General features: G+C 40.5%; 1 protein-coding gene across 5 annotated transcripts; it reads left to right on the forward strand.

Annotated features, from left to right (window-relative positions):
• Positions 1-115: 115 nt before the first annotated feature.
• LOC146579367 (uncharacterized) lies at positions 116-26,403 on the forward strand. 5 transcript variants are annotated; one of them, XM_085269297.1, is made up of 4 exons: positions 116-351; positions 1,357-1,545; positions 24,989-25,179; positions 25,265-25,459. In XM_085269297.1, the coding sequence occupies exons 2-4, from the start codon at positions 1,374-1,376 to the stop codon at positions 25,325-25,327; spliced, it is 426 nt and encodes a 141-aa protein (XP_085125423.1). In that variant the 5' UTR covers positions 116-351; positions 1,357-1,373; the 3' UTR covers positions 25,328-25,459. The 5 variants fall into 5 exon arrangements, with proteins under 5 accessions (XP_085125423.1, XP_085125424.1, XP_085125420.1 ...); XM_085269298.1 differs by having other exon boundaries at positions 25,251-25,391; XM_085269294.1 differs by lacking the exons at positions 24,989-25,179; positions 25,265-25,459 and adding exons at positions 2,536-2,769; positions 7,927-9,749.
• The last annotated feature ends 316 nt before the right edge of the window (positions 26,404-26,719 follow it).

Raw genomic sequence — 26,719 nt, forward strand, 5'->3', positions numbered from 1 at the left:
GAAGAGGTAGTGCTTAACAGGTCAGAGAGGTAAGGAGGAGCACACACACACACACACACACACACACACAAACAGAGGAGGGGGGAGGGTCCATGAGAGGTTTGACCGGCAGAGCGACGTGACGTTTCAGGAAGTGAAGTAAGAACAGAAGTCGATGGCGGGAGAGAAGAACGGGGGTGAAAAAAAGGTCAAACAAGAGGGGAAAATACAAAAAAAAAAAAAACAGTGAAAGTAAATCTGTAATGTGGATGAAACGGACAGTGAGCGCAATGTAACCGTGACAACGAGACACGAGGACGGATTTAAGTCGAGGTTAAAAAACTGTCTCCAGAAGAAAAAGTCTTCGGCTCGGTGAGTGGAACCAGTTTCAGCTACAACGGCGATAAATAAGCATGCAGGGAGGTTAAGAGTGATATAATACTGAGGAACGGCTCTCTGATGAGTGTTTGTAGGGATGTGGTTCAGCAAGGTAAAGACACACGACTGAGTCTAGTAAATGGAAAGGAGGTGCAGTTTGGGCAAAGTGTTCAAGCAGTAGGTAGAATGACAATGTGGTGGAAAAAGTGACAAGATGGTGATAAAGTGGCTGAAGTGATAACGAGCTCAGCATAGACAGGAAAACATGACAAACATCATGTGGAATCAGCTCATTGTTATTGTTATTAATATTTTTACTTCAGCTGGGGTAATTGATGGATGAAGGAAATAAGTTCCACTGAATTACAACAAGTAGATATAGGAAAATAAGATATGTGTTACTATATAAGCTATGGGACAGATTTATGAAGCAGGACAGATTATTGTGACGCAGCAGTTGCAGTGAGATTTAGAAACATTGTACTGTAATTTATTTAGAAGCGTGAAGCCAGTTCACTTGAGTAAAGAACAGCTCAAAAACCAACCGATCTGATGAGGGAAACAGTGATGGCCTACTAGCTAAATCAAGATGTGACCCTGTGAACGACTTCCCTAAACCTGCAGTCCAGCAGTTCATCTAAACAAAAGGCACCTAGACTAAAACAGATGTACTTGTGTTTGCTATACCATAAAACAATAAAAGAAGGTACAAGCTCTTCTTGTGACTCCAGGATCTGAGTGTGAATGCCAGAACACTCTGGAAGACACACAGTCTTTGCAAACTACTAAGGATCACACATCCTATCACTACACAATCAATTATTCACCTCTAAGCATATATGGTTTTATTTTTCTAAGGATAAATGACAATCAACAATATAAACCTGACAGACTTGAATGGCCCGTATTTGTGAGAAACACAAACTAAAGTATTGATCCCTTCACGTTAGTGTGGGTCTTATACCAATATGTCTGTATCATTTGTATCGATCCGCCCAGCCCCAGCCTCAGCAGCGATGAGTTCAGCTCAGTATCTGAGAGAGTTCATCAAGGAGAGACTAACTGCTGTTTGTGAAGAAATCTTCTCAGAGGTTCAAAAAACCATCGTCCAGTATGAGGAGGAGATCAACCGTCAGCACAGACTGCTGGATATCAGCCGGAAACCCGACAGAAACTCACACATCATAGGTATGGACATGTTTTTAACTCTGTGCTGTTCAAGCTCAGATTCTTCAGTGTTTGGTTGATTGGTGATAAATCTGAAAGATTATCAGCATCTCCAGGATTTCTCTAAGCTGATGTTAGCTGAGAGCAGGAAGCTGTTACTTTGGTGATGAATTCAGAGGAGCAAACTGTGATAGTTGAGGAAGAGCACACACAGTCTTAATGAGACAGTGTGAAAACTATTTATCAGTGCTGTGGTTCAGTGTCCAGTGATGGACTATGTTGCACTGGTGCAGGTTCATGGTCACTGATAGGTTAGGTCCTAGTAACAGCAGAGACTTTATAAGAGAGAGGTAAACGTTTTAATGACACATGTTAGTGATGTTGATAGACTCAGTCAGTCTTATCATGCTGCTCCATTACGATAACATATGTGTGTGAAATGGGCCGGCGAGCTACTCAATTGGTGCATCTCTAGTTTGCAAATTTGAGCATTTGCATAATAACAGTGAACTCCACCAATCTCAGACATTGCCTTTTTCAGTTTAGGATTGTGGGTGGAGTAGTTCTTTGAAGAAAAGTCTCTTTTGTTATAACAAGCTTGATATCATACAGACATTTGGTTTCTACAGGAGCTCATACCATCGTTTCACAGTGTCATAATCAAAATCCCAGAATGGCATTTTTACTTTGTGAGCTTCAGTGTTGAGCTCTGTTGTGACAGTGGTTATTAACTTTCCCTGTTGAGACAGTATTTCTGCTTGAGGCTCTGTGTTTGCTCCCATAAAAAGAACTGTTTGATGGACCTTCTTTCTGTCTTCTTCATCATAAAATGGACCAACTAAAGAACGCCTGCTCTGATCAGGACATTATCACATGACCTGGTGATGAAGATCTACAGGGAACATACAAGAATAACACCAAAATGCAACATTTTCATTACAAATATAACAAGAGAATCTTGTCACTCTGTTTTTCCTCAAAACCTCACAAAACAACATGACTGTGAGGAAGAGGAGAGTCTGGGTGAGCAGCAGGTCTGTAATCAGGAGACGAACTCCAGTCTGGACCAGGAGGACCCAGAGCCTCCACAGATTAAAGAGGAACAGGAGGAACTGTGCAGCAGTCAGGAGGGAGAGCAGCTTGGACTGAAGCAGGAGGCTGAAGACATTATTGTCTGGACTGATGAAGAGCAGCTCAGGCTGCTGGAGATGGTCTGGAAACCTGAGATGCAGTCACACAGAATAGGTATGTAAAACTGTGATGGTCATAATAAAACTAAATATGACTCATGGAGAAGGCCTGCAGAATTAGAGAATGGGGGCAAAGAGAGCATTGCCTAACACCAAATTTTATAGCGCTGTTTACCTCTAGCAGAGTGAGCCTTAAAGCTTTGTACCTTCTGGTGACATCACTAGTCCAGAGAGACCTGCCCCATCAAATTCCTCAGAACACTTCTGTCTGTTTCTGCTAGTGTCAATGTGCAGTCCACTTCCAATACATATTTGTAGAATAAAAGATAAAACATAAATGTGTGATACAAATCATGAGGTAATTATGTAATATAAAGAAATCAGGGTATATGAGCCTTAAAGATAAAACAATACATTTTAAGATTATACAGAGTGTTAAAGCAATGGCTTCAACCTACAGCCTTTAAAGTGGAGATTAAAAAGCTGTCTGAATGCAAATAAGTCTAGATGTTTCCACATAGTTTTTTTTAAGTATCAGAAAGCTAAGATGGGGTGATTAAAACATTAGCTTACAATAATGGTTGCTAGCTTATACTTTTTTGAAATAAGATCATGTGACCCTTTAACCCTTTCATACATGAATGATGACAACCTCAATCTGGATTTTTTTTCATATTTTTATTCATCTTTAAACATGGGAAAAAAAATAATTTTTTGAACTTCATTTTTTTAAACATGTACTTTTCACAGAGTTTTTTACATGTCCACTTAGGTGGACAATATAGGTTTTGACAAATTAATGAATAATAAACACTGTGTAAAAACGATAACATAACAAAAATACTTTTTCATATATTTCAATTATATTTTATAATAATATAAGAATATATGTAACAAATATAACTGGTCAGCCAGTGGGTGGCAGGGCATGGAGTGACACATCAGTGTAGCGGTTCATGTGCAAGTACACCATCAACACTGACAGAAATACAAGAAAAAACCTTTGAATAGCTGTCAAATGTAGCGACCACTATACAAACAGCTGTCGTGTCTTTTAGGAAAGTCAATAAAAAGACAGCTGCAGTAGCCATCTCCTCAAGAAATAAATAAATGGATCTCTCAGTTTAGCTACATTTCTAATTTCTATTCAATTCAAATTTGTGTTATTCATACAGAGCACAATCCTAACAACAGTTGCTTCAATGCACTCCTACAGTAAGAAGGGAAAACTCCCTTTTAACAGGAAGAAACAGGTTCACAGCAGGGCAGATATCTGCCCTGACCGGTGGGGGTGAGGGCAGGAGGAAAGGACAAAGAGATGCTGTTAAAGAGAGCCAGAGATTAATAATTTGTAATGATTCAATGCAGAGAGGTCTATTAACACATAATGAGTGAGAAAGGTGACTGAAGAAGAAATACTGAGTGTATCATGGGAATCCCACAGCAGTCTACACCTATTGCAGCATAACTATGGGAGGATTCAGGGTTACCTGATCCAGCCCTAACTGTATGCTTTCTTAAAAGTAAAGAGGTTGTCTGTCTCCTCTAGCCAAATATTCTAGAAAACACCAGTAAATCTGCAGCCTGAAGACAAAGTGTTTTAATGGAGTGATATGGTACTATAAGCTCATTAAGATAAGATGGAGCCTGATTATTCAAGAACTTGTGTGTGAAAAGCAGGATTTAACAGAACGCTAATGAAGAGACCCCGATATAGTAGAAATATGCTCTCTCTTTCTAGTTCCTTTCAGTACACTTGCTGCAGCACTTTGGATCAACTCAAAGCCTTACATGGAGTTTTAGGACATCCCAGTAATATCAATTTACAGTAGTCCAAACTAGAAGTAATAAATGCATGAACTAGCTTTTCTAGAGAGGATATTGGTATTTTTTGAGTTACTATGCAAATGTAAGAAAGCATTCCTATGTATTTGTTTAATATTGCCATAAATAATTTAATGGTTTGGATTTAATTCAGCCTTCATTTATTTATTTATTTATTTCACACTTGGTTCAACAGTTTCAACAGTTTTATCCTTTCATACACACAAACCATGCTTTCCCGTGATATAGCACTCCAACCATGCGTGAAAAGGAGCAGGAAGAAGAAAATATTCTTATTAAACCCCGCCCTCTATCTGCGATTCAACTAATATAAGTGGGCACCATAAACCAGGGAACACACTAGCATTTATCTCCAAATCCTAACACAGACCAAACAACACATTTACAATCAGCAATATACCACATCACATAATAACAAGGAGAAGAAAAAAAAGTAAATAGAATAAAATAAGGAGAAAGAAAGAGGGAGAAAAAAAATCCCCTTCTATGAACTCCAATTTCTTTCATATTCTTCATATTGATTTATCGTTTTAAACATGTAACACTTTTTAAAACAATGTAAATTTGTACAACTCTTTAGATTATAATGAAGAGAGTTCAGCACAGTCGTATACCCCTAACCGTTGACTCATTAATCTTTGTGTAGTCCTAGCTAGCTGATGCTTAAAATTATATTTTCTTCTGCTGTCTTCACCTCCCAAACACATTGAAATTAAATTTTGTAACTTGAAAGGCAAAGTATTATTTTTAGCCTTAAACATAGTGTCCGTAGTTTCACTAAATCTTGTAATTTCAATAGTTTGCAATTTTATAAACAATTTATTTGTATGTTCTCTATATTTAACATTATGAATCATTCGTATCACTTTCTTCTGTAATAAGTATAGAAGGTTTATGGTATTCAAGCTTCCATACAATAACTGGGGTATGAGAAAAACAATGTAAAGTATAAGATTCACATTGACTTGTAGTCTAATAAATCTCTAACATTTCCCAAAATATAAATGTTTTTGACAATTTTCTTTCTAATATACTCAATATGAGATTTCCAAGTTAAATTTTCATATACTATTACACCGAAAAAGCTAAATTCAGTAACTCTTTCAATCAATTCTCCAATAGTAGACATAATAACTTATTCCTCCTTTACACCATTACCAAATATCACAAATTTTGTTTTTGTCAGATTCAAAGATAATTTATTTACATCAAACCATTTTTAAATATTACCATCTCAGAAACCATAATTTTAACCAAATCTTTCAAATTCTCTCTTGAGCAATAAAAATTTGTATCATCTGCAATTAAAACGAAATGTAACCTTTTTGATACGTCACAGATATCATTGATATATAAATTAAAAAGTTTAGGTCCCAAAATAGAACCTTGAGGAACGCCACATACAATCTTCAATCTTTCAGAGGTGTTGCTTTAATATGGCCATTGAAAGTAAAGCTTGATTTAAACCTTTGTAAGAAATCTACGCCCCGATTTACTTTGTAATTGGAAGCTCCTTTCAACCTTCCATGCCATTCAAGATGTTGAAGGCTGCATTGATATGATGTATAGTTAGGCGTAGGAAGGTTACGGCCTAGGGTTAGAGCAGTTTCTGGTTACGACATTGTTTTCCTGGATAGGCTCTGTAATTTTTTACACAGGTCTTCAGTGTCTGAAGTCTGAAGATGTAAACTAAATGGATTTGTCTTTTTTTCTGTTTAATTGAAGGAGGATGAATGGAATTAAGTTTTAGTTGTGTCCAGACATCCACTTTTCCAAGGCACAAACATAATGAGAGCACAGAAATGAATCTGGGTATCATTTACATATTTGATAGATGGCTTATCACAGCTAACTCCTAAAAGATGTCATGAAGAGACAGCATATGCAGATTAAATAGGACAGTCCCATGAATTGGTCATTGTGGGACTGCACACAGCATCATGGTGTTTTGCATTTCATAAAGGGGTGCTGCTATCCCTTAGTGTTTGTCAGTGTTGCCAACTTAGCAACTTTGTCACTATACTATACTATACAAATCTGTTCTGCAGTTTCACATTCAGTTGTTTTGGAGGTTTGTTGTTAACCTTCCTATTCACGGTTGTCCAGTCCTGTTTCCTCCCGTATACAGGGGTAGAAGAGCTTCTCTGTCTCGTAGGAAGTGAAGGCCAGTCGGTTTCAGAGATTTCAGCTCGCTGTGCTTTGCCTGTGATACGTCCTCCCCCTTCCAGGGGACATGATTTATGTCTTGGTTTTGCACCAAGACAGTCCAAGGGGGGATTATCACTTGAGGATTTATAATAATGCACGGAGTCTACTTTCTTGGTCATGTTATCTGTGCTCCTTAGCTGTGTACTAGCTTGCTCATCGCCATTGTTTTGAATCAAAGGCAAGGTTGTTTCATTTCCACACAGTCCATTTACCTCCACGTTTACTTCTAAGCGATGATTTTTTGTCTCCAGTACTGCAATCTTCTGCATGAGGCTGTGGTAGTCATCTGTGGAGAGGGGAGGCATCTTGTTGCTAGTTAGCCTAGCGGTTAGCACCTTTCCAGGCTATTGAGGCTGTTCGGTGCCCAGACGCTGTAATCAGGCTTCAGCTGTGTCTAGGCCACAGACACACAGAGCGCTGAGGATAAGGTAACTATAAAATTTGCTGTTTCTGTTAAGAACACTTTAGTCCTAATGATCTATAAGTGTCCAGAAGCTATCGCAGGTAAGCTCATACAGAAAAAAGGGAAAAAATCAGCATAAAAATCAATAAAAGAAGCAAAGCATTTAAAGAGCAAAGAGATGAAGCGTCCACACTCACAAAAGGGGGAGGAGTTGCCAGCCTTGTTCCTAGGAGATAAAGTGAATTTTGTAATCTGTCTAATAGGACATTACAATTTCCACTGTAGAAAAACTACTCAAGTTGTTATTTGTTTCTGATTGGTTCATTGGTTTACTTTCCCCCCCAAATGAGTGAGACACTGAAATGCTAAGAAACTCCTGCTTACTTATACTGGATTAAGAAAAAAGCCACATTAAAACTATAACACTCAGTAACAAAGCTTTGACACTGCGAGCACAAAGAAAAGTTTCTGAAGCAGCACAAATGTGTAACACTTAAACTGAGAAATCCACTTTCATTTACCAAAAAACACACCAACATCACTACATTTCACACATTTATAGACATCCACACATTTAACTGATCTTTATTAATAAGAAATAAGTCATTTGCATCAGTGCCCAAATAATTTGTCATTTTGTACTCTTTAAATTTCACTGTTACATGGTCACTACGTAGAGAGCTGCTAATGATTCAGATCAGAATACATTTTCTCAAATGTTTGTTATTAGTTAATTTATTCCCTATTTCTCTTCAGACCTTCACCAGCAGAGTGTCCATGATGAGGAGATGGTCACCAGAGAGAAGCAGGTCTGTAATAAAGAAAGGAACTCCAGTCTGGACCAGGAGGACCCAGAGCCTCCACAGATTAAAGAGGAACAGGAGGAACTGTGCAGCAGTCAGGAGGGAGAGCAGCTTGGACTGAAGCAGGAGGCTGATACTTTCATGGAGACTCCGACTTATGGGGAAAGTGACTACAGTGAACCAGAACCAAACAGTGAGCAGTTCATTTCTCACATCTCTCCTGAAGCAGAGAGCCGAGATCATGACGAAAGCCAGCGTGTGGACTCAGGATCAGCTAGAAATGCAGAGCTGAAAAAGAATAGATATGACAGAAAGAGAAGTCACAGTCAGAGAGTAAACAACACTTCTGTGTCAGAGAGTCAGAGTAAACCTCAGAACAGGCATAAGCATCTGATATGTGACATATGTGGAAAGCTTTATCAAAAGAAATCCAAATTGATTAGCCATAAGAGACGTCACACAGGTGAGAGACCACATTCCTGTAACACCTGTGGGAAAAGATTCTTTCAGAAGTCACATTTGAGTGATCATGTAAAAATTCACTCAGATGAGAAGCCACATCTTTGCAGGACCTGTGGAAAAAGATTCAAACTAAACTCTACATTGCAACGTCATGTAAGAATTCACACAGGTGAGAAACCACATCTTTGCAGGACCTGTGGAAAAAGATTCAAACTAAACTCTTCATTGCAACGTCATGTAAGAATTCACACAGGTGAGAAACCGTATTCCTGTAGCAGCTGTGGGAAAAGATATAGGCGGCTTGACCATGTAAAGATTCACATGAAAATTCATGCTGTTTAAAGTGTCTTCCTCAGAAAATGGGTTGTGATTCGTCATACTTCTTTTTGACAGATGGAGGTTCTGCTGTTTTTTTTTTTTTGTTTGTTTTTTTTTGTTATGCACTGAAACTGAAAACTCAGAATTGCTGATGTCAAAATTAATCAGCTCTTGAATATGCTTCCCAGAATAGGGCAGTTTATTACCTCATTATTATATAGTCAGGGAAAAAAACCTTTTGAACCTCTGCTGAAATCTTTATAGTCTGCCCACTAACAAAGGAATTATCAGTCTATAAATTTAATGGTAAGTTTATTTGAACAGTGATAGAACAACAACACCGAAAAATGCAAAAAAAGTTATAGATCAATTTGCACGTTATTTAGTGAAATAAATATTTGGTCCCTTTGCAAAACTTTTGAAACCTTTGCTTGGTGGCAAAACCTTTGTTTCCAATCACAGAGGTCTGATGTGTCTTTTAGTTGTCTACGAGTTTTGCACATATCTCAGTGGGGATTTTGTCTCACTCCTCGTTGCAGATCCTCTGAGTAATTAATGTTTCATGGCATCTCGAACCTTCAGCTCCTTCCACAGATTTTTCTATGGGATTAAGGTCGCTGAGCCAATCCTTTGTAGCCTTGACCATGTGTTTTGGATCACTGTCATGCTGGAATACCCACTAACGACCCATTCTCAATGCCCTAGCTGAGAGAAGGAGGTTCTCAACCAAGATTTGACAGTACATGGCCTTTTCCATCCTCTCTTCAATGCGGTGCAGTTGTCCTGTCCCCCTGGCAGAAAAACACCCCCAAAGCACAATGTTTCCACCTCAATGTTTAACATTGGGGACGGTGTTCTTGGAGTCATAGGCCATATAGTTTTAGGCCGTATGTTATAAGTATGTTGTTTTATGTTTTTATTGCCTGTTTCTATTGTAAAGGACTTTGTAGTTTTTCACCTGCGAAAGGTAATGTATAAATAAAGTTTGTTTACTTACCTTGTTTCTGATGTTGTTTTATATACTGTAAATGCAGAAATTGATGTTTTGACCCTTTTGGATAAACATGCCTCATTCCATATCGTTGTTCTAGTTTACCTTTCTTCTTTTTTGTTTGGAAAACAAACATGGCCCTATAGAGAATGATACTAGGATTCACTGATCAGAATATGGTCTTCCAGTAGAAATGACTACATAGACACACTAACACTTACAAAGTCTCAAAGTATATATTTCAGTTTCAATTTTATTTCTATAGCACATTTAACATCAAATTGCTTCACACAATTGCTGTGTTGCAGGATTACAACAATAGAAGAACAAAGAAAATACAGTTATCATTACAAAATTGTTAGAGGTAAGTGGCGGGCACAAGCGTGAACTGGGTGGAAGTTAAAGTCTAATTTGTTTCGACGCACAGACATCAATCAGCAGGCTATTCCAAAGTTTAGCTGCAGCAACAGCACAATCCTCCCTAGTCTTCTGTCGGGACATTGGTTGCTGTAAGAGCGATTGATTAGAGCAGGGGTGCCCAATCCCGGTCCTCGAGAGCTACCGTCCTGCAGCTTTTAGATGCATCCCTACTCCAACACAGCTGAATCAAATGGTTTGATTACCTCTTCAGCATGCCATCGTGTTTGGCAAAGGCCTGATAACAAGCCATTCATTTGATTCAGCTGTGTTGGAGTAGGGATGCATCTAAAAGCTGCAGGATAGTAGCTCTCGAGGACTGGGATTGGGCAGCCCTGGATTAGAGGATCTAAGTGCTCTCTTAGGGGTATATAGGTCAAGGAGGTCAATCAAGTAGCTGGGCGCCAAGTTATTTAAAATTTTACAAGTGTACAAAAGGATTTTAAAAACGATACGTTATTTGACGGGGAGCCATTGAAGGTTGGCTAAGACAGGTGTAATATGATCATGTCTTCTGGTGCCGCTTAAAAGATGTGCTGCGGCATTCTGGACTAGTTACAGGCGTAGGATGAGGGAAAGTTGGAGGCCTAGATGAAGACAATGTTCAGATTTTCACTGGGAGTGAGCGAGTACATCAGAGAGCCAGTCTGGAGAGAGAGAGAGAGAGAGAGAGAGAGTGAGTAACGTCTTAAATGATTAGACTAATTTCCAAAGAATCAGTGGTACCTCATTTTGAAAATAAAGCCTCATCCCTTCATCATTGTGCCAAGTTCAGAAGTTTTTACTGCACAGTTGTTGAGGACGAAAGAAGAGGAGGACAAAAAGTAGAAATGTGACAAAGAAGCTGACTTTGCTGCTCGGCCTGTTAAGTATAGAAGGATACTACTGCATCACGGTATGGTACGGCAGCTGCACCAAAGCAGATAGAGTGAGGCTTCAGAGTGTGGTCAAGACAGCACAAAAGATCATCGGCCGCCCTCTCCCGTCCCTGATGGACATCTATTCCTCCCGCTGCCTCACCAGAGCAGCAAACATTATCAAGGACAGCTCCCACCCTGGCTTCAACATGTTCAGCCTGCTTCCCTCAGGGAAGCGCTACAGGTGCATCAACACAAAAACCCACAGACTCAAAAACAGTTTCTTCCCCAAAGCGATAACCACCCTGAACTCACACATGCACAGATAACACAGCCCCCCAACTTCCCACATGGACCACCACTGTGCAATACCAATTCTATGTGCAATAACTCAACTGTATATACATAACACTATTTATTACATATTACTTACGTCTTGTATATTGTACATTTTATATATACAGTGTGGCAAAAAAGTATTTAGTCAGCCACCGATTGTGCAAGTTCCCCCACCTAAAATGATGACAGAGGTCAGTAATTTGCACCAGAGGTACACTTCAACTGTGAGAGACAGAATGTGGAAAAAAATCCATGAATCCACATGGTAGGATTTGTAAAGAATTTATTCGTAAATCAGGGTGGAAAATAAGTATTTGGTCAATAACAAAAATACAACTCAATACTTTGTAACATAACCTTTGTTGGCAATAACAGAGGTCAAACGTTTACTATAGGTCTTTACCAGGTTTGCACACACAGTAGCTGGTATTTTGGCCCATTCCTCCATGCAGATCTTCTCGAGAGCAGTGATGTTTTGGGGCTGTCGCCGAGCAACACGGACTTTCAACTCCCGCCACAGATTTTCTATGGGGTTGAGGTCTGGAGACTGGCTGGGCCACTCCAGGACTTTCAAATGCTTCTTACGGAGCCACTCCTTTGTTGCCCGGGCGGTGTGTTTTGGATCATTGTCATGTTGGAAGACCCAGCCTCGTTTCATCTTCAAAGTTCTCACTGATGGAAGGAGGTTTTGGCTCAAAATCTCACGATACATGGCCCCATTCATTCTGTCCTTAACACGGATCAGTCGTCCTGTCCCCTTGGCAGAAAAACAGCCCCATAGCATGATGTTTCCACCCCCATGCTTCACAGTAGGTATGGTGTTCTTGGGATGCAACTCAGTATTCTTCGTCCTCCAAACACGACGAGTTGAGTTTATACCAAAAAGTTCTACTTTGGTTTCATCTGACCACATGACATTCTCCCAATCCTCTGCTGTATCATCCATGTGCTCTCTGGCAAACTTTAGACGGGCCTGGACATGCACTGGCTTCAGCAGCGGAACACGTCTGGCACTGCGGGATTTGATTCCCTGCCGTTGTAGTGTGTTACTGATGGTGACCTTTGTTACTTTGGTCCCAGCTCTCTGCAGGTCATTCACCAGGTCCCCCCGTGTGGTTCTGGGATCTTTGCTCACCGTTCTCGTGATCATTTTGACCCCACGGGATGAGATCTTGCGTGGTGCCCCAGATCGTGGGAGATTATCAGTGGTCTTGTATGTCTTCCATTTTCTGATGATTGCTCCCACAGTTGATTTTTTCACACCAAGCTGCTTGCCTATTGTAGATTCACTCTTCCCAGTCTGGTGCAGGTCTACAATACTTTTCCTGGTGTCCTTCGAAAGCTCTTTGGTCTTGGCCATGGCGGAGTTTGGAGTCTGACTGTTTGAGGCTGTGGACAGGTGTCTTTTATACAGATGATGAGTTCAAACAGGTGCCATTCATACAGGTAACGAGTGGGGGACAGAAAAGCTTCTTACAGAGGACGTTACAGGTCTGTGAGAGCCAGAGATTTTCCTTGTTTGAGGTGACCAAATACTTATTTTCCACCCTAATTTACGAATAAATTCTTTACAAATCCTACCATGTGGATTCATGGATTTTTTTTTTCACATTCTGTCTCTCACAGTTGAAGTGTACCTCTGGTGCAAATTACTGACCTCTGTCATCATTTTAAGTGGGGGAACTTGCACAATCGGTGGCTGACTAAACACTTTTTTGACCCACTGTATATATGTTTTTTCCTTTGTTAATACTGTCCATATGTACATAGCGCTGCAGAATTGTACCCCCCCCCCCCCCCCCAGCATGTTTACACTGAGTAGGAGATGCTCTGTATCTCATTGTACAACTGTATAGTAGGGCTGCCACGATTGGTCGACTAGTCACGATTACGTCGACTATTAAAATTGTCGACGACTGATTTAATAGTCGACGCGTCGTTTGAAGCTTTGTAAGATCCCAAAAGACGCAGGAATGAGTAGTAGGATTTAAGAGTGTAATAACAGAGTGAAACAGAAGATGGCAGCACTGCATGTACAAGGATGCCAGCTGCCGTTAAACCCCGAAGAAGAAGAAGTAGCTCTGTCCCAGAATTCATAGCGCAGCCCATTCATAGCGCAAACCTCAAATATCTGCTCAGTTTATCAAGACACCGCATATTTTCAAAAGTGCTCCGACGTTTTCAGAGATGTCTGTTACCCACTAGCTCGATAGCGAGCCGGGGGCAAGGCTAGCTAGAGCCGTGAGAACACCGGACTCCCGGCAAATCGTTTTCAAACCCACCGCCGTCTTTCGCTGCTCAGGTTAAACATGATATATAAGTCACTTAGATAACTTAAACATGTTATTGTTTGGCTTTTTTTAAGTATTTTATTTGTTCCTGTTTGGCTGAGATTAAAGTTATAGTTTTTACACAGCTGAATAAACGTCAAGCAGACAGCTGATCATCAGAAGTGTGAGATGCTCGAGAATTTACTCCGGTGTCCTGTTACATTTTAGACAGCAAGGAGTTTATTAAACTTCACCGAAACAATCTGCAAATTTCATTAAAATTTAACAAACTATCATCTTGTCTTTATTTTTAGTTAGCACAGACCTGAAACACTTAAAGCTAATGATAGTTATATAAGAGCAGATGCTGCTGGTGCAATAAGCTGTACGTTTTACGTCCAATTGATACATGATCTGATTAGTCGACTAATCGCAAAATTAATCGGTGACCAGTCGACTATCAAAATAATCATTTGTGGCAGCCCTACTGTATAGTGACAATAAAGGCATTCTATTCTATTCTATTCTATAGGAAAGGGAGAAAGAAAGAAAGAGAGGGAAAGATAAACAGAGGGGAAGAGGGGCAGTGAGAGAGGACATTTAAAAAAGAAGAGGAAAAAATCACCTGGATCACCTGTTTAGGGGGGGGGGGGAAAGAAAGCATAAAAAAGCATAAAAAAGAGCAACACAATAAACACAACATCATTGCAATAACCTAAATAAATGTAGATAACGGTAAATATTAAATATTGAATGTTATTGTGCAGCACGCAAGACCAACAGAGCACAGTGTGCTTCGAGGTAGCAGCCAAGAAAAGTGTAGTTTGTGTCTGTGAACACATGTGTGGACGGGCATGCTTGTATTCAAAAGGTTTCTCCATGTAACAATCTGCTAGAGGTTGTGGGGAGCCACAGCCCTGTTCCTCAGGTCATGAAGCAGGCATGGAGGAGATCCAGGCCCCAGACATCCAGAGGCCCCCAGAGTGCAAGAGCCCAATGGAGGACCAACAGAGGGGCAACTGTGCCACTGTCCTGGAAAGAGCTGAGGAGAGCCCCAGACGAGGGGTCACCCAGCAGACACGGTGCAGAAGCCACAGGGGGTGACAGCGAACGGGGCTCTGCCAGGTGCCAGCTATGCCAGAACGGACCTAGCCCCGGGCCCAGAGGCCCGAGGGCCCCCCAGCCCCTAGAAGGGGCCCAACTGAGCCATGGGTGCCAGGCCCACATCGGGTACATACCTGAGCACCCAGCCTGGACACCGAGAACCACCAACGTACCGACGTGTGAGGGCATCAGCCACCGGCAGGGAGTCTGGTGGGGGGAGATAGGCCTCCATACCTTGGAGGGCCTGAGATGTTCCCAGAGAGGTGGAGTCTAAGACCCAAGCTGACATATAGACACAGACACAAACGTGCATTCCTCCACCCCTCATGCACACATATACACATACTCGACACTCGTCCAATGTGGAGACAAACAGACATGGACACTGTACACACACTCACACGATATATATCGGCTGAAAATATAAAAACATCTATCGTTTCATTTTACACTATCGTTTGTTTTGTGTCGCAAAACTAACTGTTTACGGCAATATTGTTTTTCACCATTTTGATGGTCACTGTAGTGGCTATATTATTTTCTTACAGTTCTCTCTTTCTCTTATATTTAAAATAACCACACTACAGACAGACAAGCAACTGCTTTTATACATTGTCATTGGCAACATCCCATGATTGCGTGGCTCCGCTTGTTTATTTTCCACATAAACCTTTCACAATAAAGCTGAAGATCCTGTTGAGATTTTTCTAAATAAAATGAATCATGTGAAAGAGTATGCAGTGTTTATGGATGAGAAGCAAAAAAGAGCCGTTAGGTGCTAAAAAAAATTAACGTTAGAACAGGCTTTTCCCCGCAGCACACCATGTAATAAATACTGAAAAAGAAAATGGCGGCCGTTTCAACTTATGTCTAAAAATGTATAGCTTCGTGCATCGGTCAAAACACTCGACTCCAGCTGGAAACACTTCACGCAAGTCGAGTTGCCCGAGATTCACAGAATTTACAGAAATGTTACATTTTTGTGATTTATATCATTGTCGGGATACATACTTATATCAGAATATAAAATTTTGGTCACATCGCACAGCTCTAACAAAGACAAGATCTGATGGATGAGAACCAAAGTAATTCCTTAGTCACAAGGAGAGGCTCCGCCTACTGTTACGTCTCATAGCTCTCATAATTCAAACAGAAAGAGTCGCTCACTTTCCACAAGAAGAACCCACTGGACCATCACACAGGTCACCCAGCTTCCTAAAGAGGAAGGCTGGGGCGGTAGCAGCTCTTGGAGAGTGTTTGGGATTTAATATATCACATGTAACCCTTCTGGAATATATCCAACAAGTTTGAAGCCGAAATATTGTTTCAGTGACAAGTTATAGGCCACAATCACTTTTTGGTAGCGCTAAAATGCCATGTTCTCAGTCGTTATTCTGCACAAACAAGAAAGAGTCATGGTGATACTGGCACAATAGGTCTTTATTGTTTTAACCACTATTCGACAGTCTTATAACAAATATGAACAACGAGAGTAGACATACTAAACCTGTAGGCATTAATTATTCCATCGTGATGCGTGTAGTCATTCGTGACTGCGCTACACACTGAAAGCAACCTTCTGATAAGCGTCATAATTCGGTTACAAGAAACGTTAAAGCTCCATAAATGCATACCTTTGCCTAATAACAAAGGCATAAATGTGTTGGTTCCCCCCCACGTTATATCAGTTGCACGGAAGTAGCTGGCAACGCAAGTAATCCGGGCGCTGCAGCTTTAAGCAGCTGCGCGCGCTCCCGCGGACGGTGTTCCAGATCTACTGGCGTTTAGATCAACTGGCGTTGGTCGAACAGATGTGTGGCAGTCTTGCGTTTCAGTAGCTGCTACTGACAAACCAGCAAAAAAAAAGCCAAATGTGTCATCTGTGACACTTGTGAGGTTATCTCAAACACACTCCGTCAGTCTTGATGCTGTTGAACAACAAAATGTTTAAAAATGTGGCGAGTTTACCTGGTGATATCCTCATGCGCGACGCGATCGCGAAAACAGCAAACAATTAACACCACGCCGATGTTGTTCACAGGACGACAAGAGTAAACGATCGGGAGACTCTTGTCGTCGTTATCGTTCCCCTCGCACGGTTTATTTCTCCGAATTCAGCGTTTTTGCTTCACAACTACAGCGTGCAGTTTACTTTGTGCACTAACATGGAGTCGAGTCAACCAGCGCCACCTCTGGCCAAGTGCCACAGCCTACAGCCAGATCAACCTGTGACACATCTGCACCACGTTTGAATTCGTGTCATGCACATTTGTACCTTTCAATTGTGTCTGTTTGTGCGTCATGCAAATAAACCTTTGAAATGAATGAAATGATATCATGTATTTATTATCAGCCTACATTTGTACAAAATTCCAAATTATATACACAAAGTCATAGAAATCACCACTCCAATTGGTCATCATGATTTTAATATTCTCTTTTTCCATAACAATGAAATACACCTTGGACAAATATGACACATCAATATTTCATTAGTGTTGTCACATCACATCCTGTAAGCATCGTCTGTCTGTGTCTTTTCCCTGAAAATGAATATTACCAGCCAATATAGGCAATTCATCAACATGGCTGGAGTTATATACAGTCTGTATAAGTGTGGTTAATCTAATGAAGATTTGTAAGGAGACGGCAGTTACTGTGAATTCACAGCAGTTACACAGTGATTAGTAATAAACAGCCAGTGAGAGTGAGTGGATATGACTGTTCCCACCACTAACACATGACCATAGGCCACTACTAGATTAACTTGTGACACATCTGCACCTGCTGCTATGATCACATTGAGTAGAGGCTGAGTGGCTGCACTTAACCCTGGTACATCCAAATCTACCCACAAACATGTTGAAAGATGCAATGCCAGCAATGTGGATTGTCAACACTAAAAACAATCGGTAAGCAAAGACAACAGGGATCAGTTTTTTCTGTTTATTTAGCACCCACAACATCTGTAGTCGCCTTCTGCACAGGGAAAGTCCACACACACCGTGTGGTACCACTTTCCACAGAAGGTGCAATCTGCAGGATTGAATGAGGTTGTCAGGGTCATTGTCTGACTGTTTATTACTAATCACTGTGTAACTGCTGTACATTCACAGTAACTGCCATCTCCTTATAAATGTTTATTAGATTGACCACACTTATGCAGACTGTATATCACAACCAACTCTAACATGTTTGTTTGCAGAGGGCAGACACAGGCAGACTATGCTAACGACATGTGATGTTACAACACTGGTGAAATATTAGTGTGTTCACGACATTTTTCGTATGGGCAAAAGTATTGATATCAGGATGGTGATTCTTATGTGTATGTCATTTGGCATTTTGTACAAATGTAGGCTGATAATAAATACATGATATCATTTCATTCATTTCAAAGGTTTATTTGCATGACGCACAAACAGACACAATTGAAAGGTACAAATGTGCATGACACGAATTCAAACGTGGTGCAGATGTGTGTCACAGGTTGATCTGGCTGTAGGCTGTGGCACTTGGCCAGAGGTGGCGCTGGTTGACTCGAGTCCATGTTAGTGCACAAAGTAAACAGCACGCTGTAGTTGTGAAGCAAAAACGCTGAAATCGGAGAAATAAACCGTGCGAGGGGAACGACGACAAGAGTCTCCCGATCGTTTACTCTTGCTGTCCTGTGAACAACATCGGCGTGGTGTTAATTGTTTGCTGTTTTCGCGATCGCGTCGCGCATGAGGATATCACCAGGTAAACTCGCCACATTTTTAAACATTTTGTTGTTCAACAGCATCAAGACTGACGGAGTGTGTTTGAGACAACCTCACAAGTGTCACAGATGACACATTTGGCGTTTTTTTGCTGGTTTGTCGGTAGCAGCTCCTGAAACGCAAGACTGCCACACATCTGTTCGACCAACGCCAGTTGATCTAAACGCCAGTAGATCTGGAACACCGGCAATCAGTTTCTGGCAGACAATCACTTTTTGGCACAACACCGGCTCCCGGGACTTGACGTCATCAAGAAACGCCTCAATAGCGCTTCACAAAAATCTGTCTGGACTCGGGTTAATCGGCTAACATTTAGCAGCCTCGATACAGAACTATCACGTTAGTGTGGATCTGATACAAACGTCGGTATCGATCCACTCAGCCTGAGTTGAAGCAGCGATGAGTTCAGTTCAGTATCTGAGAGAGTTCATCAAGGAGAGACTAACTGCTGTTTGTGAAGAAATCTTCTCAGAGGTTCAAAAAACCATCGTCCAGTATGAGGAGGAGATCAACCGTCAGCACAGACTGCTGGATATCAGCCGGAAACCCGACAGAAACTCACACATCACAGGTATGGACATGTTTTTAACTCTGTGCTGTTCAAGCTCAGATTCTTCGGTATTTAGTTGATTGGTGATAAATCTGAAAGTTTATCAGCATCTCCAGGATTTCTCTAAGCTGATGTTAGCTGAGAGCAGGCAGCTGTTACTTTGGTGATGAATTCAGAGGAGCAAACGGTGATAGTTGAGGAAGAGCACACACACTCTTAATGAGACAGTGTGAAAACTGTCTGCTGACTAACATTGATGAAGATGAGCGTCCACACCAACTGTTTATTCCATTTATTCTCCATGAGAGCCTCAAAGTGAACACACACAGTGACTCCCCAAAGCATCAGAACAAAATCTGTCCACATTACAAATAATGCTGTAATTAATGTCTTTACATCTGCAGCAAAAGCAAGAAAGCAATCAGTGGTTAAAGTTTCTGTTGACTGAAGCAAAGTATGATGTCTAAATGTGTCACATGTTAGTGATGTTAATAGGCTCAGTCATTCTTAGCAGGCTGTGCTGCCTCCATCAATAAATGTGCAAAAATAGGATAAATATGAAATAGACCTGCTCATAATCGGTCACATGACAGGCTGACCCAACAGCTCCTGGCCAATCAATCCATTCACTTCATATTTCTATTCATATAGTACTTGTCATGGGAGTAGATTTAGTATCTGTGTCATACTTGAAGCACTGTTTAAAAAGTAACTCACGCAAAACTGAATTTCTTTTTTTTGCAATAATCTTTAGTTAAAAAAATGCAAATACAAAAGATGATGATCCAAATATTTCCATTTACAACTTCTTCATCGTATTTTGACTAAACACGGCAAATGCAGTGACCCTGTATTGTTCTGTTCATCTGTGATCCTTCTATCCTTTCAGTGTCTTTTCTGATAATGCTTAACATGAAGTAACGCTTTCATGACTTTCAGTATGATGGTGCCTGTGTTTGGCTCTGCCGCTGCCAGGTGCAGTTTGTCCCACTCTAATTTTGTGTTATTCTTCTCTGCCCTGCTGTTCTCACTTCGTGTCAACGATGTACTGGCTGTCTTGGTGTATGATCCCCTGGTTTAGCTATCCATCTGATCCTCTATGATGCCTCATGATGTACAGGCCAATCTCTAAATTACCATTAATTGCTAAGTTTCTAGAAAGGGTTGTGACTAAGCAACTTATAACAGTTCTGGATAAACAATGCATTTTTGATAGGTTTCCGTTTGGCTTTCGTAGAGTTCATTCCATGGAAACAGCTTATCTTATGGTCTCTAGTAACATTTTGATGAGTAACGATGCAGGAAAATGCTTTGTTTTGTTGATGTTGGACCTCACGTTGGCATTTGACACCGTTTACTACCACATCCTGCTTGAAAGGCTCAACTATTGGGTTGGTGTATCTAGAACTGCCTTGGAGTGGTTCTATCTACATCACCTGTGGGTTTTCTGTGGTGGTCTCTAATTTTAGGTTATCCTCTACCTCCCTTACTTATGGCGTCCCTCAAGATTTGGTTTTGGGTGCTTTATTGTTAAATATATCTTCTCCCCTGTCAGCATATAATGGGCTCCTTTGAGGACATTTTCTGTCACTGTTATGGTGATGACATTCAGTTGTTTATGTGTCTAAGCAAAGTTTCCCTGGATCGTCTGCAGGTTGTGCAAAACACTGCAGCTAGGCTTTGACCAGATCCTCTAAGTCACAGGTGTCGAGGGCTGGTTTCCTGCACTTTTTAGATGTGTCCTTGATCCAACACATATGGTACCAGCACATATTTCTGATCTTCTACAGCCCTATGTCCCTAGCAGGTCACTGAGATGACCTAATCAGGGCCTACTTGCTATACAACACATAAGGATGAGAACTAAGGGTGATAGAGCTTTGCCACTGTGGAACTTTCTCCCTCTAAGTTTAACAACTGTGGACTCAGTAGCACTTCGTGACTCTGTCCAGAAAGGTGCTATATTAATAATTTTCTTCTTTATTTATTTATTTATTTAAAATTAAACTCAAAATTTCACAATAATGTTAAACTGTAGTCAAACTCGCCCAATGATTATAACAGAAAATAAAAGACAACAGGATTTGCACTAAACGTGATCTCTATATAATCCATATGTATGGCTCTAAAAGCACCTTACAGAGAAAAACCCAACAATCATATGACCCCCTATGAGCAAGCACTTTGGCAAGAGTGGAGAGAGGAGGAGAAACTCCCTTTTAACAGGAAGAAACCTCCTGTAGATCCAGGCTTAGGGAGGGGCGGCCATCTGCTCCGACTGGGTGGGGTGAGGGGAGGAAGACAGGACAAGGACATGCTGTGGAAGAGAGCCAGAAATGAATATGAATTCAATTCAGTGAGTTGTATAAAAACATAATGAGTAAAACAGGTTAGTAAAGAGGAAACACAGCCTTGACCTATTGCAGCATAACTAAGGATAAAAATCTGAATATCATTATTGTCATTGTAACATACAACAAAATTAAGAGCACTCTCTGCGGTGTCAGAAACAAAAAGTTATATAAAATTTATAAAAATAAGGTAGAACATGGTAATTCAATATAATAAATAACTAAAACCTTATTCAACATAAACTCTGTTGCACAGGATTTCATCCGTTGCACTGTACTTGTCGGATTGTGAAGAATGTATAATGTAAATCCAATTTTTCTATCATGGAACCCTGTGGAAGTCTATTATTAACCTTAATGTATAAAGAGGACTCTCAATTTACATGAACAACTTGGAGTCTATTAAAACAAACCACCACAGTGCAGTACCTTTAATACTTGCAACATGCTCTAATTGATCAAACACTGCAGTAAAGTCTAGCAGGACAAGCACAGAGATGAGTCCACTGTCAGAGGCCATAAGAAGATCATTTGTAACCTTCACTGAAGCTGTTTCTGTACAGCAATGAGCTCTGAAACCTGACAGAAACTCTTCAAATAAGCCATTCCTTTGCAGATGATCAGCAAGCTGTTACAACTACTCTTTTGAGACTTTTTTTAGATTAAAAGTGGGTTGGAGATCAGCCTATAATTAGTTAAGACAGCTAGGTGAAGTATATGGGTTTTTAAGTAACAGCTTAATTACCGCTAATTTGAAGCCCCGTGGTACATAACCGACTAGTAGTGATAGGCTGATCATATTTAAGATTGAAACACAAATTAATGTTAGGACTTCTTTAAGCAGTCTTGTAGAACTGGGTTCTAAAAGACATGTTGATGGTTTGGAGGAAGTGATTACTTAAATGTAATGAGAAAGATCAATTGGAGAAAAAGACCCTGCCTCTTGCCCTATAGCAGCTGGGATAGGCTGCAAATTCCCACAGCCCCGATAAGTGGAAGAGAATGGATGAATTGGAGGTAATTTTTGTTGTGTTGTTTACATTTTTAGGACACAAACATAATGACATAGTCAAATAAATCTGGGTATCATCAGCATAGCTGTGATAAGACAACTTATCAACTAACTCCTGAAAGATTTCACAAAAAGGAACCATATGCAGATTCAATAAGAGGGCCCTGTGATTTGTCCCTTGTAAGACTCCACACAGCATCATGGTGTTGTGTGATTAGTTTGCATCACTGTAGACAAAATGATCCCTACCTTCAAGATAAACAAACTAAGGATTTTTCCTGTGAGACCAAATTAATTTTCTAACTATCATGATCTATACTAGGGCCGCAACGATTCGCTGAGTAACTGGACTAATCCTCAACTAGGGGTGGGCGATATAAACGATATACGATATAAACGATATAAATTTGGCCAACGATAGAGATTTTCACTATACCGCTCTATCGCGATAGCGCATGTTGATGATGTCATCAAGCTGCGCCTGTTTTGGTCGAAAGCATCGCAGCGGCTAAAATCATTATCATCTGCAAACTATACCGACAGTCATAGCAAAGAGATGAAGCACTTTTGAAATATGGGGAAAGCCAAAAACTGCGCTTCCTCCACTTCCGTAACATTGATTCATTAATGTTGAATTCTCTCGCAGCTGTTCTATTCCCATGTTGTTGCAGTATATTAATAACTAACCTCGTATTGTGGATGAATAATCTCAGTTGTTCTCCTGACTGATGTTTGGCCCGTGTATAGCATCCTGCTATGCGATTGCATTTGTCCCTGACCACCAGAATCCCTCACGTTAAATTTTAATGAGTGGAAAAAAGTTGGCGTTCATCCTCCAGCTTCACTGTGCTAATGTTATGCTAACATAGCTGTGTCGGTAGCAATCACGTAGCACAACATGTTTGGGTGGAATCTAACGAGCTAACTTCCTGTTAACTTCTAACTCCGTTAAATGTAATAAATTCTGTTTTCATGGATGCATGGATGTTAAACTAAATTGTTACACCTGGTAGAGCAACAACGCTGATGATTTTATTAAAGATGAAAGAATTTAGACCGTTTTTAACTCTCAGTATTCGTTTGACTTTGGGACCTGAAGTGGACGGAGTTTTGGACCCAGATTACTCCACGAAGCTCCTCACTACAGCAGCCGTAATGCTCTGACAATCCATCAAGCAGTGCGGCTTACCAAAGTTGTACTAAAACATCTTTGAACAGATTTCTGCACGCCAAAATCGGTTCGAGGTCAGTAAGCACAACCAGAATTCATACATAAGGCACACTCTCGATTTTTGAGAAAATTAAAGGATTTTAAGTGTGCCTTATAGTGTGGAAAATACGTTATACAGAAGAAAAGAATATATCGCGATATATATATCGTTACTGCACGTGCTTCAAATTATATCACGATATGAATTTTAGGCCATATCGCCCAGCCCTATCCTCAACACAAAATTCTTTGATTTTTGTGCACTTTGCAGCACACTGTTACGGATTCAAATATTTGGGATGGATTCAAGAGGAAAAACCACAATAACAACACTGGTCCGGCCGGGTTGAGTCAAACGATGATTTTAATGATCACACGCTTGGGAGATGGACACCGTACACAGACAGCCTCAGATCTCAAAATGGTGGAGCATTGATCAAACTCTTATAGCCTCTGGTTTTCCCACCTTATCATAAAAGCCTAAACATTCACATTCTTTCTCTCACACGGCGCCTAAGCTACGACCTTGGCTCCCTGTTTATCTGCTCCTGCTGAGATGGGGCAGAAAACTCCAGCATGTTCTGTTCTCTTCTAATCAGACAAATAAGGCGATGACTTTCTGCGAACAGTATTTCTTATAACTCAGCAGTATAATGCATCATAAAACAATATCATTCATTCACAATAAATCAGCAGTCTAATGTAATGCAAATCAGTTTAACAAATGCAATAGTTATCACCTTCTTCTAATTCAGGAGAATAATGCAAACTAAAACTACATAATAATTCACAATCTTTAATTAGGGGTCTAACATGGCATAAAATAATATTACAATCCCATTACAGCATAATCACTATACATACACTTCCAGCCCAAGGGAGTGAGACAGACTATGTGTGAGGCGAAAATGTCAGATTACTCAGCAAAAAGATCACCCATCTTTTATTGGGTGGACAGGTGTGACTGTGTGTCACTAAGTCACATTTAAATAGTTGTCTGACCTGACTCCACCAATCAGAAACAGCTTGTTTGTGATTGGTTCATTTGTTTACTTCTTTACACAGAAATGCAGAGAAACTCTTGCTTACTTACCCGAGATTAAGACCTTTCCACATTAAAACTATAACACTCGGTGACAAAGTTTTCACATTGTAAACAGAAAGAGATCATTCTACTAATAAGAGTGCCAGAACTAAACGATAACTTGCGTCAGTGCTCAAATAATTTGTCAAATTTTGTACACTTTAAATTTCACTTGTATATGTGAGACACATTCTCACTGTGGAGAGACCTGTTAATGTTTCAGATCAGAACATATTTTCTCAAATGTTTGTTTTTCTGTCACCCCCACCCCCTACATTTGTCTTTTCAGACCTCCAACAGCAACATGTCATTGAGAAGGAGGAGGTTCTTACAGACCAACAGGTCTGTATCCAAGAAAGGAACTCCAGTCTGACTGAGGAGGACCCAGAGCCTCCACAGATTAAAGAGGAACAGGAGGAAGTGTGCAGCAGTCAGGAGGGAGAGCAGCTTGGACTGAAGCAGGAGACTGATGCCTTCATGGTGACAGCCGCTTATGAGGAAAGTGCACACACTGAATCAGAAACAAACGTTGAGCATCTCCTTTCTCACAGCTTTCCTGAAGCAGAGAGCCGAGATCAGAAAGCAAGCCAGCATGTGGACTCAGGATCAACTAGAAATGCAGAGCTGAAGAAGAGGAGACATCACAGCAACGGAAGTCACAGTCAGAGAGTAGACAACCCTGCTGTTTCAGAGAATCAAAGTAAAACTGACACAAAGAAAAAGTCTCTGAAATGTGACGTCTGTGGAAAACATTTTCAGTTTAAATGTCACCTGAATGCACATCTCAGAATTCACACAGGTGAGAAACCGTATTCTTGTAGCACCTGTGGGAAACAATTCCGTCAGATATCAGCTTTGAAAAATCATGGTAACTGTTACACAGGTGAAAAACCATATCCTTGTAGCACTTGTGGTAAAAGATTTTCCTATAAATCACATCTTGAGTCTCATGCAAGGATTCACACAGGTGAGAAGCCCCATATCTGTACCGTTTGTGGGAAAAGATTCAGTCGGCGTGCACATTTGTATTATCACTTAAAAATTCATACAGGTGAGAAGCCGCATCTTTGCAGCACCTGTGGGAAAGGATTCAGAGAGAACTATGAGTTGCAACGTCATGTAAGAAGGCACACTGGTGAGAAACCGTATTCCTGTAGCTTTTGTGAGAAAAGATTCAGTCATCTCGGACACGCAAAGAGACACATGAAAATCCATACTGATTAAAGTTTCATGCTTAGAAAATGTTGGACAGCTGTGAGTGGTCCTGCCATTTTTGTTTTTGTAAATTAGCCTCGTGGTCAGCACTGGCATATGGAGGCACTGCTCTTCATTTACCTGTTCCCATGGTGAATTGTGATATTGGAGCTCCATTAATGATGGCTTCCTTTCTCTACTCTGATCAGCTGTTTTGGAACCAAACACTCAAAAGCCTGTTTTGAAATTAGTAGCTACTTGGATCGACTTCCCACAACTTGACTGGTTTTCCACTACAATCCGGTACTATCTAATGTGAGTGGTTGTTGTCATAGCACTCGTCCCGCAGTGTAATCAATACGCAACATGAAACCTACAAAAAGAGTTTATTTCGAAGCAGGGATTTACAGTGGGGCAAAAAAGTATTTAGTCAGCCACCGATTGTGCAAGTTCCCCCACTTAAAATGATGACAGAGGTCAGTAATTTGCACCAGAGGTACACTTCAACTGTGAGAGACAGAATGTGAAAAAAAAATCCATGAATTCACATGATAGGATTTGTAAAGAATCAGGTCACAGTACCTGATACCAGGTACTGTGACCTGGTACCAGATGGAAAACCTTGGCAAATTGTGCCAAGTTGATCCAAGTAGGTACTAATGGAAAAAGGGGCTAAGGTTTCTGATCTCAGAATTAATCAACTTTTGAACATGCTTTCTGCAATAGTTAAGTTTATCACCTCATTATTAAAATGTACCAGGAAAACCATGATCATACATTTCATGATGGTTAAGGTTCAGTATCCTCTTGTTCTGTTTGATCATTG

The sequence above is a fragment of the Mchenga conophoros genome, linkage group LG3 (genome assembly GCF_057382185.1).
Source record: "Mchenga conophoros isolate Kocher_MC1m ecotype Shallow Benthic linkage group LG3, M_conophoros_male_GT1.1, whole genome shotgun sequence".
In the NCBI taxonomy this organism is placed as follows: Eukaryota; Metazoa; Chordata; class Actinopteri; order Cichliformes; family Cichlidae; genus Mchenga; species Mchenga conophoros.

Excerpts from the sequence above, each read along its gene's own strand:
- LOC146579367 (XM_085269294.1), top strand. The coding sequence starts at position 1,374 with ATGAGTTCAGCTCAGTATCTGAGAGAGTTCATCAAGGAGAGACTAACT. Across the intron at positions 1,546-2,535 it reads CAGAAACTCACACATCATAG|AGGAGAGTCTGGGTGAGCAG; the intron begins GTATGGACATGT and ends ACTGTGAGGAAG. Across the intron at positions 2,770-7,926 it reads GATGCAGTCACACAGAATAG|ACCTTCACCAGCAGAGTGTC; the intron begins GTATGTAAAACT and ends ATTTCTCTTCAG.